This window comes from Candoia aspera, chromosome 2 (assembly GCF_035149785.1).
Source record: "Candoia aspera isolate rCanAsp1 chromosome 2, rCanAsp1.hap2, whole genome shotgun sequence".
Lineage (NCBI taxonomy): Eukaryota > Metazoa > Chordata > Lepidosauria > Squamata > Boidae > Candoia > Candoia aspera.
Genome location: NC_086154.1, coordinates 6,479,900 through 6,499,175, shown reverse-complemented (window position 1 = coordinate 6,499,175; position 19,276 = coordinate 6,479,900). Strand labels below are relative to the sequence as shown.

At 51.5% G+C, this 19,276-nt stretch overlaps 1 protein-coding gene across 1 annotated transcript in view; it reads left to right on the top strand.

Moving 5' to 3' along the window:
- The window catches only part of LOC134489777 (H-2 class I histocompatibility antigen, Q9 alpha chain-like), a 43,867-nt gene extending 29,556 nt beyond the window's left edge, over nucleotides 1-14,311 (top strand). Inside the window, exons 5-7 of the mRNA XM_063292641.1 lie at nucleotides 2,394-2,486; nucleotides 3,020-3,052; nucleotides 14,196-14,311. Coding sequence (XP_063148711.1) covers nucleotides 2,394-2,486; nucleotides 3,020-3,052; nucleotides 14,196-14,311 — 242 coding nt within the window. The remainder of the gene's footprint in view (nucleotides 1-2,393; nucleotides 2,487-3,019; nucleotides 3,053-14,195) is intronic.
- Nucleotides 14,312-19,276: the final 4,965 nt, after the last annotated feature.

Genomic DNA, 19,276 nt, shown 5'->3' with positions numbered 1-19,276 from the left:
TGGAAGTTGTAGTTTAGTCAAAATAGTCCCGCCCTAGTCCCTTCCCAGGTTATTTCCCCTCAGGTTAGGTAGAGTAGCTTTAGTCTGGCAAGACTGATGTCAGGCCCAGCCCAAGAACGACAAAGGATCAATCCAACCAAATTTCAGTTCTTTATTTGATCACACAGTTAGGGCAGAAACTTGCCAGACTAAAGCTACCCTACCTAACCTACGGGGAAATAGCCTGGGAAGGCTCTAGGGCGGGGCTGTTCTGAACCTCTTAGTCTTCCCACGTTCCAGCTCTGGACTGTGTTTCCTCCTATCCTGCCCCCCTCCTCGGAATGCGTCCCCTACTTCCTGAGAGCCAGCAGTGCTGCTGAAGTCCATCACTTACACATATTAAAGACACAATCCCGTCTGTCTGAATACCTTAATGGAATACTTTAAGCAGGTGGTTAGACTAGATGGCCTGTTAGGTTCCTTCCTTCCAGCTGTATGATTCTACAGGTAGTCCCTGCTTAACAACCATTCTTTTAGTAATGGTTCAGACTTAGAGCAGACAACAGTGCTTGAAAAATTGACTTATGACTGGTCCTCACACTTATGAATGTCAGTGTCCCCACGGTCAGATGGTCACAATTTGGCCACTGAAAAGAGTCATAAAATTGGGTTGGATTTGCTTAATGACTGTTTCGCTTAGCAAACTAAATTCAATTGCAACTGTGGTCATTAAGCGAGGACTGCCTGTAAGTGCAATGTCTTTACTTAGGAAACAAGAATCAAAGGTGCAAGTATTGGGTGGGGGATACTTGGCTTGCTAAAAAGATTTTGTAATCGGGATTGATTGGAGACTGAATATGAGCCAGGAGCATAAAGTCCCTTCAAAGAAGGCATCTGTGATTTTAGGCTACATCAAACAGACTGTAACTTCCAAAGGATGAGGGTGATTTTCTCACTGTCTTCTGCTAGGATCAGAGCCCGCCTCAAGGACAACGTCCACTTCTGGGCAACACCCCTTAATACAGATTCAGAGCAACTGGAAAAGGTTCCCAGGAGAGCAGCAAGGCTGATCGGGGACTAGAACCCGAATCCTCTGTAGGGGGATAGAAGGAGCTCCGCGTGACTAGCCTTGAGCAACGGGTGCTGGTGGTGGTGGGGTTTGTGACAGCATCTTTCGAATAAGCAGAGGGCTGCCACCTAGAAGACAGGCAAGGTCTGTCGCCCTCGTTCCTGAATGCAGGGCGTGGATTTGAATGACAGGGAGGCCTTCCCTGGGGTGCTCCCCCTAACCCCGGGGTGGGTGTGAGACAAGAGGATTCCCACCTCCTGGGCTGCCTTCCTGGCACTTAAAAGCTCCAGCTGCAAAGACCGGAACCGTTTCTGTTCAGCCACTTCCTGGCCAGTCGACAGAGTGCAGAAGCGAGGATTCATGTGATGATTCCGGATGTTAAATCCTAACCTTAGAAATCCTCAATACAATCCGTTTAGGATGTACTGTAGAAGAATTCTTTATCAGGAATAAGTAACTTGGGGAAAGAAAGAACATGAAACCTAGGCAAAGCCCTGAATGAGGCTTTCCCAGCTCCACCTTTGAATTAAACATTTTCCCCTCCCTCTGATGAGATCATCCCACAGATTATCTTTTCCACTCGTCCTCACGCCCCTCCCAACCAGCTCACCTTCCCAGACACAGCACAGGCAGGACTTCTCCCCCTGCCTCTGCTGGGGTGTTGCCCCTCCGCCTCCTGCACAGACTCACTGGTGCTGCCTCGTGTCTTGCCTGCCACCCTCTCTCTGAACCCCTATATACAAATCCATGGCAGGGCTTCGTAGTTAGGTGAACCCTGACCATTCCTTTCTTTTCCTCCGGGGAACAGCAATCTTATGAGAGATGAGCCAAATGAAACTGTCTCTTTAAAAAAAAGACACATGATATAAACCCTTTTGCTTTAAATAATAAAATGCAAAGATTCAAGCTTAACAAAAAAGGTAGCATGCTGAGATGCCCCATTCTGCTCAAATTCATGACATAATGGGGCAGCTGATAAAAAGAACAAAAATATTTTTAAGGTTTCACCAATTTTTGTTTATATTATTGTGTTGTTGAATTTTTTATTTTTGTTAACCTGATGAGAGAGAGAAGATTGCAAATGGCTGCTTTTGAGCTGAAGAGCTAAGGGTGAATGTCGGCTGCCTTTGCACTGGGCTGGTGGGAGACCAAGGCAGCGTCACGAGGACACGTCCACTAAGCGTGGTTAGCAGGGTGTCTTCAATTCGAGGGACGTGAGGATGAGCCCTGAGTCTTCTTAACTTGGGCGATTCCCAGTAGTCCCTTGGCTGCGTTAGGTCTCTCCCTGACTTGGAACGATGGTTTGGAGTTCTCCTTCAATCCTCTGCTCTTTCTCCAAATTCAGCTCCAGAATCCGTCCTGCGGCTCATCACCTTCGGCTGCGTTGTGGCTGCTCTTCTCCTGGTGTCTGCGATTGCTGGGATCTTGGTATTTCTCAGTAAGTGTCCCACCTTTGCTGGGTGGCTGTGAAGGGAGAGGGGGAGACTCCTCCCCAGTCCCTCCCTTTGGATAGCTTCTTCTGGGCTCCCTTTTCCCTTTTTTCCCAGCCCTTTTTGGGAGCATCTAAAATCTCAGCCTCTTGCTGGGACTCCAGTCTCGACTCGGCTGAGTCTGAGGTTCGGACAGTCCTGCCTTCTTCTGGTTGGGAAGAGGCATCGCGGTTCCGTCCCTTTCAAAGGCTTTGGTCAAAGAGCAGCAGAGAAGGATTTCAGTGAAAATCCTCCTCCTCCCCCGGCTGTCGCTGCTTTCCCCATTTCCCTCCATCCCTCCCAGAGGCAGCAGGTCTCTCTTGGGCAAGTCAGGGGATACATTTGTATTTTGAAGCTCTTCCTGTGTCTGTTCATAGTAGTTGCCAGGAGAGGTTGTGACTAAACAACTGTGAAAACCTCTCCTGGGGCTCTTCCTCCTGCAGAGGGAGAGGTTGGATGATCTCTGGTGGATTATTCTTAGCTTTGAGCTTTTTCCTTGCAGAGAAACGTCAGGATGTCGACAAGGCAGCATCAAGTGAGTGATTTTCCTCTTTCCCTGTTAGCTCCAAGTCAAAGCGGGAACCAGAGGCAGCCTCAGTTGAGGGGTTGTGTGTCTTTGTGTGTGTCTAAAGACAAAAGCAGCCCATGAAGCTGCAGAGTTGTGCTACCTTCCTCTTCCCCCCAAGACCCAAGCTGGGGGAGGTGGGTCCCCTTTAATTCCAGCCAGGCTGTTCTTGGGACTGGAGACCCCAAGGAGGAACATCTGGGACAAGGAAGGCTCAGGAAGGTGAGAAGACCTGGCTGGGTGGAAGGTCCATCTGACTGAGAAGCTCTCCTGTTTCCAAGTGTGCAGAAAGGAAAGGCTTGGCTCTTTTTCAGGCCGGAGGATTGTGGGAGAGAAGTGTGACCCCACCTGTGTCCAGATGTGAGCACACTTGAGCTCTAATCCATTGGTTTTTGCCTTTTTCAATGATCGTGGACCTGCAGGGAATGGGCCATAGAACTGGCTTTGGGTTATTTAAAGGAAGCAGCAGAATTCCATCACAATTGTTCCCCGATCCTGATGAAAGGCACTTAGATCCTCTCTTAGCCTCCCTCCCTGCCCTGTTTGCTGCCTCTAGCAGAGGAGCAGCCGTTGTGCTGAGCACCAGAAACAGATTTTCTTTTTTCCTAAAGTACAAAAATCGGGAGGAGTCTGGTAGCCCCTTTTCTGAACACCAGATTTTATTAACATTGGTGAACTGCAGCTGACTTCAGGGAATGCATAGAGTGGCTGGACTGAGGCATTGGCAGGCAGGAAAGGGGCCACCAGTCTGATTTTCTGCCATCAGAGACTATCACGGCTTTCCTCCTGTAGAGAAGGAAATGTCCCTATGTCGCTACTCTAAGAAAGAAATGCAGACATTATTTATGATCAGGGATCTATTGGAATTCCTGAGGCTCAGCATGAAGCCCTGTGTCAAACAACTCTGCGTATCCTCATAACTTCCACTGACATTTTTACACCGGACTCCCAAAACTGCAGAATACCAATCTTCTATTGATGGTAGCATCCCAATGATACAGTCACAAAATGTTCAGATTTTCTTTTTATGCTGATATCCCAGGCACAGGAAAATACTACTTTAGTTTTTTTACCAAGTATGAAATCACAGGCACCATGGCTGCTATACATGAGTTTTGTGCAAGAGAAATGTAAAGTTCTCCTCCTCGAACCTGCCCCCCCGAAGCATCCTCCAAATCTGTTTCAGCCATTTGCGGGACCCTCCAGAAGTTGGGTATCACCATATTCTGTTTTTTCATCCTGAAATTCTGGAAGCACAAAATAACATTTCTTGCCATTTCTGGACTGGCAACAACTCCCCACCCCCTCCCAGAACTAGGGGGAGGGGGTGACACAGACACCCCACATACACTCCCCCCCCCACATGCTACAGTGAACCTTCCAGATCACCAGAATTTTTTATTTTTTGTTTTTGTTGTCGATCAGAATGAAATAGAAAACAGATAGATCAAGTGATCTCTAAAAGAAGATAGGGTCATCTGGATGCTTCGTGGGATTAAATTTTTGTGGCAAATTAGGCCTTTTGTCTAGTGAAAGCTCCCTCCGGAGGCAGTCCAAGGCCTCTTCGGCTTCATTAAAAGAGGTCAGATGGGCAGGCAATTAAGGGGATCCACAGCTGGCTTGAAAACTTTCCTCAAGGTGTGCCCAGTGATGGTTCCTCATCAGGTTGAAGATATCAAATGGGGTGCCAGAAGAATCAGCCCTGCGTCCTCTGTTCTTCAACATTCCCTTTAACGCCTTGGAGGAATAGGTAGAACAAATAGTTCTCAAATTCCCAGAGATCTAAAGCTGGCTGAGTGAGCTCATATCCTCAAAGAAAGAAGTCAAATTCAGAATGGACTGAGGGTAACAGAATGAAATTGAAGAGAGACCAGAGAGAAAAGAGTGTCCAGAAAGGATGGGCAACCTCAAATGAGATCCTGTGATGGGAGGTGTCTGTGAAGGGGGAGGCGATGTGATGGACTTCAGCAGCACTGCTGGTTCTCAGGAAGGAGGGGGCACATTCCGAGGAGGGGAGCAGGATAGGAGAAAACACGATCCAGAGCTAGAATGTGGGAAGCCTTTATTTATTTATTTACATTTTAAATTAATAAATGTTATTTATGTCTCCAATTTGTAGTACTGCCCATCTCCCCCCTAATAATTTGGAAGTTGTAGTTTAGTCAAAATAGTCCCGCCCTAGAGCCTTCCGAGGCTATTTCCCCTCAGGTTAGGTAGGGTAGCTTTAGTCTGGCAAGACTGATGTCAGGCCCTGTCATGAGTGCCGTTGAGCTGAAGACATCAGCGCAATGGCACACATGACAATAGCAAGGAAACAGGGGAAGGGGCTCAAGATAAGTAGCCATCAATTCACAAAGACTGAAGGACAAGAAACAATGGCTAAACGGATCCCGAGGCACACCCAAGCTGTTAGCGCTAACGCAACAGAGATCGCCCAGCTGACAGCAATCACCAGAGGAATAGAGAAACCGATGATGGGCGATCCCGGAACGCCAGCGGGGCCTCGCAACCCCTCACCTACCGGCAGGACAACATGTTGGACAAAGGGGGGGTGACGTAACCGCGAGTGAGGGGGCGCTGACCGGCGTGGGGTATTTAAACCCCGCACCGGCGCGCTCCTGTCACTCTCAGCTTTTTTCCTATACTGTACCTACACTGTGAATAAATCAGAGCCTGTTCCACAGAACCAGTGTCTGAGCATTATTCAGAGGTAGGCAGCGCATGACATAAAGCTGAGAGTCATAAACTCAGCCTCGCCGAGCCCCACCGGACGACAACGAGCCGCGGGAGGAGTAGACGGCGAGAAGACCAGGAAGATGAGGCCGGCGCGACGCGGACAAGGAGGGCGAGCCGCACGGCAAGAAGCAGAGGAGGACCGACCGAGGCCAGAGGCACCGCGGACTCCCGGAGCCATGGACGCCCACCCGACCCAACCCGAGCCTCAGCTCCAACCCCAAGGGGAGATGGCAACGGAGGCAACCCAACCACGGGAGGGAGCAACATACCTTCCGAAACCAGCGGAGAACCCCGCGCCCCACATCGCACCCCAGCAACGGGCATGGAGCGACAGCCCAACGGAGGAGGACGATGGAGACACCCAGCAGATGGCGGAGGAAGCGGACCAACGGCCGAGAGAGACTGAACCCCACCGGCAACCCACCCCCGCCGACACACCGATGGAACCGGCCCCAGCGGCGGCGCGGATCGTGGACGAGGAAGCACGAGCTGGTCTCGCGGCCATGCAGACCCAACTGAAGGAACTCCGGACCATGCTTCAGTCGCTCATGCCCCCCGCACCGCCCAACGACGTCCCCGCACAGGTCCGCACCCCGAGCGAAGCGCCGAACCCCCACGGGCCAAATGAAGGTCAACAGACGGCCCAGGCAGACGACACCACAGGCCGGGAAGCGAGAGGAAGGGCCGCACAAAACGCCCGGGCCCCAAAGGACTTCCCCATCTTCTTTGATGGGAACCCCGCGAAACTGTCGTTCTTTATCACGAACGCCAGGGAGTTCATGGGGAGGCACGGACACTCCTACGACTCCGAAGCGGACAAAATCGCTGCCGTGGCGATCAAATTACAAGACCGGGCGGCGGACTGGTACGTCCAACTGTACGAGTCCAGCTCCCCCGCCCTCGCGAACTTCCACGCCTTCATCAAGGAGATGAGAAGCTACTTCGAAGACCCACTAGCCAAAGTAAGGGCGAAAAGCGCACTCCAAAGACTTAAACAGGGCACACGCACGGTCCCTGACTACGCCCTGGAGTTCAAAGCCCTCGCGGGGAAGGTCAGCGACTGGTCCGAGACCACCCTGCTGGAAATGTTCAAAAGGGGGCTCAATCGCGACGTTCTCCAATGGGCCCTCTACCGCGACGACCCAGAAACGCTACACGGGTGGATCCACCTCACGGGGAAAGCCGAACACGCGCACCGCACCTTCCTCATGACAACTACGGAAGACACGAACTACACCTGCAAAAAGGTACCCGCACCACACGTGGGGACGGCCGGCCCCACATACCCAAAGAAGAAATTTAATCGGGAGCCCTGCGGGAGGTGTGGAAAACTTGGGCACAAGACGGCGGATTGCTTCGCCAACCGACTGCCGACCAGTGCGCCTAAACCCACCCCGAAAGCTAGCCCCAAACCACCTAACCTGGTGCCGCCCCCTCACCGCCGAATGACCGTAGCCACAGCGACACCAGAGGAAGGCTGGGACGCCTACTGGGGGGAAGAGGACAACGTAGACCCAGACCAGCCGGCGGGAAAAGATCCCCGCCTGCCCTGAAACGTGTTGTGAGGCAGGCGGTGGGACAGCAGCGCGGACCACCTCGACGGAATGGCGAAAGCTCCGTGATAATGGCGGCAATTAAACTCTCTGCCGGCAACGGAGCCACCACGGCCGCGGCACTAGTGGACTCGGGGTGCTCAAAAAACCTCATCCACCCCGACTTAGTCGCCAAACTCGACCTCCGCTGCTTCCCCCTCCCCACGCCGCTGGCATTCCACCAGCTGGACGGCTCTACAGCGGGAGGGAAACCAGCTACGATGCAAACTGAGCCGGTCACCCTGCAAATGGGCACTCACACCGAACGCACATCGTTCGTCGTCACCCACATCGGACGGCCCATTGCAGTCCTGGGAATGCCATGGCTCGCGACAAACAACCCGCGCATCAACTGGGAGACCCTCACCTTCACATTTGGCGGCGGCAAGTATCGGGCACCAATTCCAGCGGGCAGAACCAACCCCACTGTGGGACGAGCAGAGGCGACTACACAGGACAACGCCGCTACCACAGCAGACCTACCGGAACAATACGCCGACTTCTCCGAGGTCTTCGGAGAGGCGGAAGCTGACCAACTACCCCCCCACCGCAAGACGGATTGCCGGATCGACCTGCTGCCCGACGTCCCCTTACCTAGACCGAAGATCTACTCGATGACCCCGAAGGAGATGGCAACCCTTCGGGAGTTCATCGATAAAAACCTAGAGAGGGGATTCATAGAGCCAGCATGCTCACCGGTCGGAGCCCCCGTCTTATTCCGGGAGAAGAAAGACGGCACCCTACGGCTCTGCACCGACTACCGGGGCCTAAACGCGGCTTCCCTGTCCAACAAATACCCCTTACCCCTGGTGAAAGACATGCTCGCCCAACTGTCCACGGGCAAAGTCTTTTCCAAATTGGACCTTCGCGAGGCGTACTACCGCATCCGAATCAGGGAGGGGGACGAATGGAAGACTGCATTCAACTGCCCCCTAGGCGCCTTCCAGTACAAAGTGCTGCCGTTCGGACTCGCGGGGGCCCCTGGGGTGTTTATGCAGCTCATCAATGAGGTACTGCATGAACACCTGTTCAAAGGGGTCCTTGTCTACATAGACGACGTCCTTATCTACACTAAAATGCACAAAGAACATGTGACCCTAGTCAGGCAAGTCCTCGACAAGCTCAGAAGGGCACAGCTCTATGCCAAACCTACAAAGTGCGAATTTCATAAAGCGCGCCTAGACTACCTGGGGTACCGAATCTCTGGCGATGGCATAGAAATGGACCCCGCAAAAGTCGAGGCGGTGCTGAACTGGGAGCGGCCCCGCAACAGACGCCAACTCCAGAGCTTCCTCGGCTTCGCGAATTTTTACAGGTCATTCGCACGGGGGTTCGCAGAGATAGCCCTCCCCCTAACCGACCTCCTCAAAACCAAAGGGGTGGGGGACACCCGACGCGCCAAGAACCCGGGCACAGTATTGAATTGGACTCCCGCGTGCCAGACCGCATTCAACAAGCTGAAAGCGCTGTTCACCACGGAGCCAATCCTCGCGCACCCGGACCCAGAACGGCCGTTCGTGGTCCAAGCCGACGCCTCAGACTTCTCCCTGGGGGCCATCCTACTCCAAAAGGACCCCACGGGACTCCTGAAACCATGCGCCTACCTGTCGAGGAAATTTTCCGAGACAGAAAGGCGATGGCACGTCTGGGAGAAAGAAGCCTTCGCGGTAAAATCGGCGCTAGAAACATGGCGACACCTACTCGAGGGAGCCACCCAACCATTCGAGGTCTGGACCGACCACCGGAACCTCGAGGCCCTCCGAACGCCCAGATGCCTTAGCCCAAAACAGGTCCGATGGGCCCAATTCTTCAGCCGCTTTAATTTCCAGCTGAAGTTCATGCCGGGCAAAAAGAACTTCCTGGCCGACGCCCTCTCCCGACCGCCCAAGGATGAAGAACCCGCCCCAGACACCATTGGGACGGTCCTATCCGCCTCGCAACTGGGGATGGCCGTGACCACCCGAAGTGGCGCTCGGAGGCAGCTCAACTCTACGGCGCAGCCGACGGCGGGACAAACTGCGACCAGACGAAGCCAACCGCAACTACCAGGGGGAATACGCACGGACCTCGCCGCCGCCCTCAAAACCGACCCCTGGTTCCTGGCAAACCCCGACAAGGTAACGATGGCACAGGACCTGGCATGGGGGGAAGGCAGAATCTACGTCCCGGACTCGCAACGCCAAGCGATCTTGCATAGGTCACATGACGCCAAGCAAGCGGGACACTTTGGGTTCCTCAAGACCCTACACCTAACAAGGCGTCAATTCTGGTGGCCCGCGCTCCGACGAGACGTGAAAGCATACGTAGCGTCCTGCCCAACGTGCGCTAGGGCCAAACGGGCACCAGGCAAACCCGCGGGGCTATTACAACAGGTGGCAGAACCCTCCCGCCCATGGGAGGAAATCTCTATGGATTTTATAGTTGACCTCCCACCCAGCCAGAAGAAAACGGCCATTTGGGTGGTGAAGGATTACTTCTCGAAACAGGCCCACTTCATCCCCTGCACGTCGGTCCCGTCCGCACAACAACTAGCCAAACTCTTTCTCATCCACATGTACAGGTTACACGGATGTCCCGCACGTGTGGTGACCGACAGGGGCACACAGTTCACCTCTAAATTCTGGCGGGCCTTCCTAAAGCTGACGGGGACCCAACAGGCCCTATCCACTGCTTGGCACCCCCAGACGGACGGAGCCACAGAGGTCCTCAATGCCACCCTACAGCAATTCATACGCTCATATACCAACTATCATCAAGACGACTGGGCTGAACTACTCCCGTTCGCCGAAGTCGCATACAACAACGCCGTCCACACGAGCACGGGGAAAACTCCGTTCGAGGTAGTCTCGGGACGCGACTTCGTCCTCATACCGGAGCTACCACAACCCCCGGAACCTCAGGTGGACGCTAGCTACTGGGGACGGAAGATTGCGGAATCGTGGCCAATAATCACGGCAGCGCTGAAGGATGCACAGGCGGCCTACAAAGAGCAGGCCGACAAGCACCGGCGCCAACAACCGACGTTCCAGGCAGGGGATATGGTCTACCTATCCACCAAATTTCTAAAGTCACCCCAACCCTCGAAAAAACTGGGGCCAAAGTACATGGGGCCGTTCCGAGTCACGCAAATAGTGAACCCGGTGGCAATACGCTTGGACCTGCCACACAACCTACGGAGACTCCACCCGGTGTTCCACACCAGCCTCCTGAAACCGGCAACCACCTCTCGATGGCACCCAAGCACGCCACAGCCCTCACCGGTGATGATCGACGGGCAACATCACTTTGACGTAAGGGACATACTCGACTCTCGCAGGCAACGGGGAACTTTACACTATTTGGTCAGGTGGAAACACTTCCCCCACCCAGAATGGGTGGTGGCGCACAACGTTAACGCGCCTGACCTGACCCGGGCTTTTCACCGGGCATACCCCGACAAGCCAAAACCAAGGCTAGCAAGCCGTCACCTGCAAAACCCCTCCCCCGCGGGCCCCCCCGCCTACTGTGCCCCAAGGGAAAGGGCCCCCCCAAGCCCGCGACTTGGGTGGACCTCCCCCCCCGGGACTCACTCCCCCCGCCCCGGGCCCACGAGGCAGTAACAAGCATTCGCCAGCACCCTCCCCGCACCCCGGGCCCACGGGGGAGTGGCAAGCAAGTCAACAGAGCATCCTGGGGGCAACGCCCAGGAGCACACATAACAAAGGCGACACACTTTGAATAAAAAAGAAGGGCCCTACCTGGAGCTGATAAGCACCCGACCAGCCACGCCTCTTTCCTCGTCGAACTGAGCCAAATAAACAGGGTGTGGCCGGAGCATGCGCACGCCAGGTGTGACCCTGGCATGCGCACTAAGGACACACCCTAGGAAGGCACGTGGTAGAGGGCGGAACAAAGGGAGGGGCGAAAAATACTCCGGCGGGAATTTCAAAAAGTTTCTTTTGACAGCTCTCCTGAGGGAAAAAAAAAAAAAAACCAGAAAACCGGGGGGGGGGCACTATTCGGACAGGGGGCAGTATGTCATGAGTGCCGTTGAGCTGAAGACATCAGCGCAATGGCACACATGACAATAGCAAGGAAACAGGGGAAGGGGCTCAAGATAAGTAGCCATCAACTCACAAAGACTGAAGGACAAGAAACAATGGCTAAACGGATCGCGAGGCACACCCAAGATGTTAGCGCTAACGCAACAGAGATCGCCCAGCTGACAGCAATCACCAGAGGAATAGAGAAACCGATGATGGGTGATCCCGGAACGCCAGCGGGGCCTCGCAACCCCTCACCTACCGGCAGGACAACGTGTTGGACAAAGGGGGGGTGACGTAACCACGAGTGAGGGGGCGCTGACCGGCGCGGGGTATTTAAACCCTGCACCGGCGCGCTCCTGTCACTCTCAGTTTTTTTCCTATACTGTACCTACACTGTGAATAAATCAGAGCCTGTTCCACAGAACCAGTGTCTGAGCATTATTCAGAGGTAGCCAGCGCATGACAGGCCCAGCCCATGAACGAAAAGGATCAATCCAACCAAACTTCAGTTCTTTATTTGCTCACACAGTTAGGGCAGAACCTTGCCAGACTAAAGCTACCCTACCTAACCTGAGGGGAAATAGCCTGGGAAGGCTCTAGGGCGGGGCTGTTCTGAACCTCTTGGTCTCCCCACGTTCCAGCTCTGAACCGTGTTTCCTCCTATCCTGCTGCCCTCCTCGGAATGCGCCCCCTCCTTCCTGAGAGCCAGCAGTGCTGCTGAAGTCCATCACTTACACGTATTAAAGGCACAATCCCGTCTGTCTGAATACCTTAATGGAATACTTTAAGCAGGTGGTTAGACTAGATGGCCTCTTAGGTTCCTTCCTTCCAGCTGTATGATTCTACAGGTAGTCCCTGCTTAACAACCATTCTTTTAGTGATGGTTCAGACTTACAACAGTGCTTGAAAAATTGACTTATGACTGGTCCTCACACTTATGAATGTCAGTGTCCCCACGGTCAGATGGTCACAATTTGGCCACTGCAAAAAAGTCATAAAATTGGGTTGGATTTGCTTAATGACTGTTTTGCTTAGCAACCTAAATTCAATTGCAACTGTGGTCATTAAGCAAGGACTGCCTGTAAGTGCAATGTCTTTACTTAGGAAACAAGAATCAAAGGTGCAAGTATTGGGTGGGGGATACTTGGCTTGCTAAAAAGATTTTGTAATCGGGATTGATTGCAGACTGAATATGAGCCAGGAGCATAAAGTCCCTTCAAAGAAGGCATCTGTGATTTTAGGCTACATCAAACAGACTGTAACTTCCAAAGGATGGTGATTTTCTCCTGTCTTCTGCTAGGATCAGAGCCCGCCTCAAGGACAACGTCCAGTTCTGGGGAACACCCCTTAATACAGATTCAGAGCAACTGGAAAAGGTTCCCAGGAGAGCAGCAAGGCTGACCGGGGACTAGAACCCGAATCCTCTGTAGGGGGATAGAAGGAGCTCCGTGTGACTAGCCTTGAGCAACGGGTGCTGGTGGTGGTGGGGTTTGTGACAGCATCTTTCGAATAAGCAGAGGGCTGCCACCTAGAAGACAGAGAAGGTCTGTCACCCTCATTCCTGAATGCAGGCCGTGGATTTGAATGACAGGGAGGCCTTCCCTGGGGTCCTCCCCCTAACCCCGGGGTGGGTGTGAGGCAAGAGGATTCCCACCTCCTGGGCTGCCTTCCTGGCACTTAAAAGCTCCAGCTGCAAAGACCGGAACCGTTTCTGTTCAGCCACTTCCTGGCCAGTCGACAGAGTGCAGAAGCAAGGATTCATGTGATGATTCCAGATGTTAAATCGGTTCTTAAATCCTAACCTTAGAAATCCTCAATACAATCCATTTAGGATGTACTGTAGAAGAATTCTTTATCAGGAATAAGTAACTTGGGGAAAGAAAGAACATGAAACCTAGGCAAAGCCCTGAATGAGGCTTTCCCAGCTCCACCTTTGAATTAAACATTTTCCCCCTCCCTCTGATGAGATCATCTCACAGATTATCTTTTCCACTCGTCCTCACGCCCCTCCCAACCAGCTCACCTTCCCAGACACAGCACAGGCAGGACTTCTCCCCCTGCCTCTGCTGGGGTGTTGCCCCTCCGCCTCCTGCACAGACTCACTGGTGCTGCCTCGTGTCTTGCCTGCTACCCTCTCTCTGAACCCCTATATACAAATCCATGGCAGGGCTTCGTAGTTCGGTGAACCCTGACCATCCCTTTCTTTTCCTCCGGGGAACAGAGCAGTCTTACGAGAGATGAGCCAAATGAAACTGTCTCTTTAAAAAAAAGACACATGATATAAACCCTTTTACTTTAAATACTAAAATGCAAAGATTCAAGCTTAAGAAAAAAAGCTAGCATGCAGAGCTGCCCCATTCTGCTCAAATTCATGACATAATGGGGCAGCTGATAAAAAGAACAAAAACGTTTTTAAGGTTTCACTAATTTTGTTTATATTATTGTGTTGTTGAATATTTTATTTCTGTTAACCTGATGAGAGAGAGAAGATTGCAAATGGCTGCTTTTGAGCTGAAGAGCTAAGGGTGAATGTCAGCTGCCTTTGCACTGGGCTGGTGTGAGACCAAGGCAGCGTCACGAGGACACGTCCGCTAACCGTGGTTAGCAGGATGTCTTCAATTCGAGGGACGTGAGGATGAGCCCTGAGTCTTCTTAACTTGGGCGATTCCCAGTAGTCCCTTGGCTGCGTTAGGTCTCTCCCCGACTTGGAACGATGGTTTGGGGTTCTCCTTCAATCCTCTGCTCTTTCTCCCAATTCAGTTCCGGAATCCAACCTGGGGCTCATCACTGGCTGCATTGTGGCTGTTCTTCTCCTGGTGTCTGCTGGGATCTTGGTATTTCTCAGTAAGTGTCCCACCTTTGCTGGGTGGCTGTGAAGGGAGAGGGGGAGACTCCTCCCCAGTCCCCCACTTTGGGGAGCTTCTTCTGGGCTCCCTTTCCCCTGTTTTCCCAGCCCTCTTTGGGAGCATCTAACATCTCGGCTTCTTGCTGGGACTCCAGTCTCGACTCGGCTGAGTCTGAGGTTCGGACAGTCCTGCCTTCTTCTGGCTGGGAAGAGGCATCGCGGTTTTGTCCCTTTCAAGGGCTTTGGTCAAAAAGCAGCAGAGAAGAATTTCAGTGAAAATCCTCCTCCTCTCCCGGCTGTTGCTGCTTTCCCCATTTCCCTCCATCCCTCCCAGAGGCAGCAGGTCTCTCTTGGGCAAGTCAGGGGATACATTTGTATTTTGAAGCTCTTCCTGTGTCTGTTCATAGTAGTTGCCAGGAGAGGTTGTGACTGAACAACTGTGAAAACCTCTCCTGGGGCTCTCTATCCCTCCTGCAGAGGGAGAGATTGGATGATCTCTGGTGGATTATTTTAGCTTTGACTGATTTTTGTCCTTGCAGAGAAACGTCAGGATGGTTACGAGGCAGCATCAAGTGAATGATTTTCCTCTTTCCCTGTTAGCTCCAAGTCAGAGTGGGAATCAGAGGCAGCCTCAGTTGAGGGGTTGTGTGTCTTTGTGTGTGTCTAAACACAAAAGCAGCTCATGAAGCTGCAGAGTTGTGCTACCTTCCTCTTCCCCCCAAGAACCAAGCTGGGGGAGGTGGGTCCCCTTTAATTCCAGCCAGGCTGTTCTTGGGACTGGAGACCCCAAGGAGGAACATCTGGGACAAGGTGGGCTCAGGAAGGTGAGAAGACCTGGCTGGGTGGAAGGTCCATCTGACTGAGAAGCTCTCCTGTTACCAAGTGTGCAGAAAGGAAAGGCTTGGCTCTTTTTCAGGCTGGAGGATGGTAGGAGAGAAATGTGACCCCAGCTGTGTCCAGATGTGAGCACACTTGAGCTCTAATCCATTGGTTTTTGCCTTTTTCAAGGATCGTGGACCTGCAGGGAATGGGCCATAGAACTGGCTTTGGGTTATTTAAAGGAAGCAGCAGAATCCCGTCAGAATAGTTCGCCGATCCTGATGAAAGGCACTTAGATCCTCTCTTAGCCTCCCTCCCTGCCCTGTTTGCTGCCTCTAGCAGCGGAGCAGCCGTTGTGCTGAGCACCAGAAACAGATTTTCTTTTTTCCTAAAGTACAAAAATCGGGAGGAGTCTGGTAGCCCCTTTTCTGAACACCAGATTTTATTAACATTGGTGAACTGCAGCTCACTTCAGGGAATGCATAGAGTGGCTGGACTGAGGCATTGGCAGGCAGGAAAGGAGCCGCCAGTCTGATTTTCTGCCGTCAGAGACTAACACGGCTTTCCCCCTGTAGAGAAGGAAATGTCCTTGTGTCGCTACTCTAAGAAAGAAGTGCAGACATTATTTATGATCAGGGATCTATTGGAATTCCTGAGGCTCAGCATGAAGCCCTGTGTCAAACAACTCTGCATATCCTCATAACTTCCACTGACATTTTTACACCGGACTCCCAAAACTGCAGAATACCAATCTTCTATTGATGGTAGCATCCCAATGATACAGTCACAAAATGTTCAGATTTTCTTTTTATGCTGATATCCCAAGCACAAGAAAATACTACTTTAGTTTTTTTACCAAGTATGAAATCACAGGCACCATGGCTGCTATACATGAGTTTTGTGCAAGAGAAATGTAAAGTTCTCCTCCTCGAACCTGCCCCCCCGAAGCATCCTCCAAATCTGTTTCAGCCATTTGCGGGACCCTCCAGAAGTTGGGTATCACCATATTCTGTTTTTTCATCCTGAAATTCTGGAAGCACAAAATAACATTTCTTGCCATTTCTGGACTGGCAACAACTCCCCACCCCCTCCCAGAACTAGGGGGAGGGGGTGACACAGACACCCCACATACACTCCCCCCCCCCACATGCTACAGTGAACCTTCCAGATCACCAGAATTTTTTATTTTTTGTTTTTGTTGTTGTTGATCAGAATGAAATAGAAAACAGATCAAGTGATCTCTAAAAGAAGATAGGGTCATCTGGATGCTTCATGGGATTAAATTTTTGTGGCAAATTAGGCCTTTTGTCTAGTGAGAGCTCCCTCTGGAGGCAGTCCAAGGCCTCTTCGGCTTCATTAAAAGAGGTCGGATGGCCTGGCAATTAAGGGGATCCACAGCTGGCTTGAAAATCTTCCTCAAGGTGTGCCGAGTGATGGTTCCTCATCAGGTTGAAGATATCAAATGGGGTGCCAGAAGAATCAGCCCTGCGTCCTCTATTCTTCAACATTCCTTTAATGCCTTGGAGGAATAGGTAGAACCAATAGTTCTCAAATTCCCAGAGATCTAAAGCTGGCTGAGTGAGCTCATATCCTCAAAGAAAGAAGTCAAATTCAGAATGGACTGAGGGTAACAGAATGAAATTGAAGAGAGACTAGAGAGAAAAGAGTGTCCAGAAAGGATGGGAAACCACAAATGAGATCCTGTGATGGGAGGTGTCTGTGAAGGGGGAGGCGATGTGATGGACTTCAGCGGCACTGCTGGTTCTCAGGAAGGAGGGGGCACATTCCGAGGAGGGGAGCAGGATAGGAGAAAACACGATCTGGAGCTAGAATGTGGGAAGCCTTTATTTATTTATTTACGTTTTAAATTAATAAATGTTATTTATGTCTCCAATTTGTAGTACTGCCCATCTCCCGCCTAATAATTTGGAAGTTGTAGTTTAGTCAAAATAGTCCCACCCTAGCGCCTTCCCAGGTTATATCCCCTCAGGTTAGGTAGAGTAGCTTTAGTCTGGCAAGACTGATGTCAGGCCCAGCCCAAGAACGACAAAGGATCAATCCAACCAAACTTCAGTTCTTTATTTGCTCACACAGGGCAGAACCTTGCCAGGCTAAAGCTACCCTACCTAACCTAAGGGGAAATAGCCTGGGAAGGCTCTAGGGCGGGGCTGTTCTGAACCTCTTGGTCTTCCCACGTTCCAGCTCTGGACTGTGTTTCCTCCTATCCTGCCCCCCTCCTCGGAATGCGCCCCCTCCTTCCTGAGAGCCAGCAGTGCTGCTGAAGTCCATCACATATATGTATTAAAGGCACAATCCCATCTGTCTGAATACCTTAATGGAATACTTTAAGCAGGTGGTTAGATTATTTGGCCTCTTAGGTTCCTTCCTTCCAGCTGTATGATTCTACAGGTAGTCCCTGCTTAACAACCATTCTTTTAGTGATGGTTCAGACTTTCAACAGTGCTTGAAAAATTGACTTATGACTGGTCCTCACACTTATGAATGTCAGTGTCCCCAATGTCACATGATCACGATTTGGCCACTGAAGAAAGTCATAAAATTGGGTTGGATTTGCTTAATGACTGCTTCGCTTAGCAACCTAAATTCAATTCCAACTGTGGTCATTAAGCGAGGACTACCTGTAAGTGCAATGTCTTTACTTAGGAAACAAGAATCAAAGGTGCAAGTTTTGGGTGGGGGATACTTGGCTTGCTAAAAAGATTTTATAATCGGGATTGATTGCAGACTGAATATGAGCCACGAGCATAAAGTCCCTTCAAAGAAGGCATCTGTGATTTTAGGCTACATCAAACAAACTATAACTTCCAAACGATGCGGGTGATTTTCTCCTGTGTCCTGCTAGGATCAGAGCCCGCCTCAAGGACAACGTCCAGTTCTGGGGAACACCCCTTAATACAGATTCAGAGCAACTGGAAAAGGTTCCCAGGAGAGCAGCAAGGCTGACCGGGGACTAGAACCCGAATCCTCTGTAGGGGGATAGAAGGAGCTCCGCGTGACTAGCCTTGAGCAACGGGTGCTGGTGGTGGTGGGGTTTGTGACAGCATCTTTCGAATAAGCAGAGGGCTGCCACCTAGAAGACAGAGAAGGTCTGTCGCCCTCGTTCCTGAATGCAGGGCGTGGATTTGAATGACAGGGAGGCCTTCCCTGGGGTCCTCCCCCTAACCCCGGGGTGGGTGTGAGACAAGAGGATTCCCACCTCCTGGGCTGCCTTCCTGGCACTTAAAAGCTCCAGATGCCAAGACTGGAACCGTTTCTGTTCAGCCACTTCCTGGCCAGTCAACAGAGTGCAGAAGCAAGGATTCATGTGATGATTCCAGATGTTAAATCGGTTCTTAAATCCTAACCTTAGAAATCCTCAATACAATCCATTTAGGATGTACTGTAGAAGAATTCTTTATCAGGAATAAGTAACTTGGGGAAAGAAAGAACATGAAACCTAGGCAAAGCCCTGAATGAGGCTTTCCCAGCTCCACCTTTGAATTAAACATTTTCCCCCTCCCTCTGATGAGATCATCCCACAGATTATCTTTTCCACTTGTCCTCACGCCCCTCCCAACCAGCTCACCTTCCCAGACACAGCACAGGCAGGACTTCTCCCCCTGCCTCTGCTGGGGTGTTGCCCCTCCGCCTCCTGCACAGACTCACTGGTGCTGCCTCGTGTCTTGCCTGCCACCCTCTCTCTGAACCCCTATATACAAATCCATGGCAGGGCTTCGTAGTTCAGTGAACCCTGACCATTCCTTTCTTTTCCTCCGGGGAACAGAGCAATCTTACGAGAGATGAGCCAAATGTAACTGGCCCTTTAAAAAAAAGATACATGATATAAACCCTTTTGCTTTAAATAATAAAATGCAAAGATTCAAGCTTAACAAAAATGGTAGCATTCTGAGATGCCCCATTCTGCTCAAAGTCATGACATAATGGGGCAGCTGATAAAAAGAACAAAAATATTTTTAAGGTTTCACTAATTTTGTTTATATTATTGTGTTGAAGATTTTGTTTTTGTTAACCTGATGAGAGAGAGAAGATTGCAAATGGCTGCTTTTGAGCTGAAGAGCTAAGGGTGAATGTCGGCTGCCTTTGCACTGGGCTGGTGTGAGACCAAGGCAGCGTCACGAGGACATGTCTGCTAAGCATGGTTAGCAGGGTGTCTTCA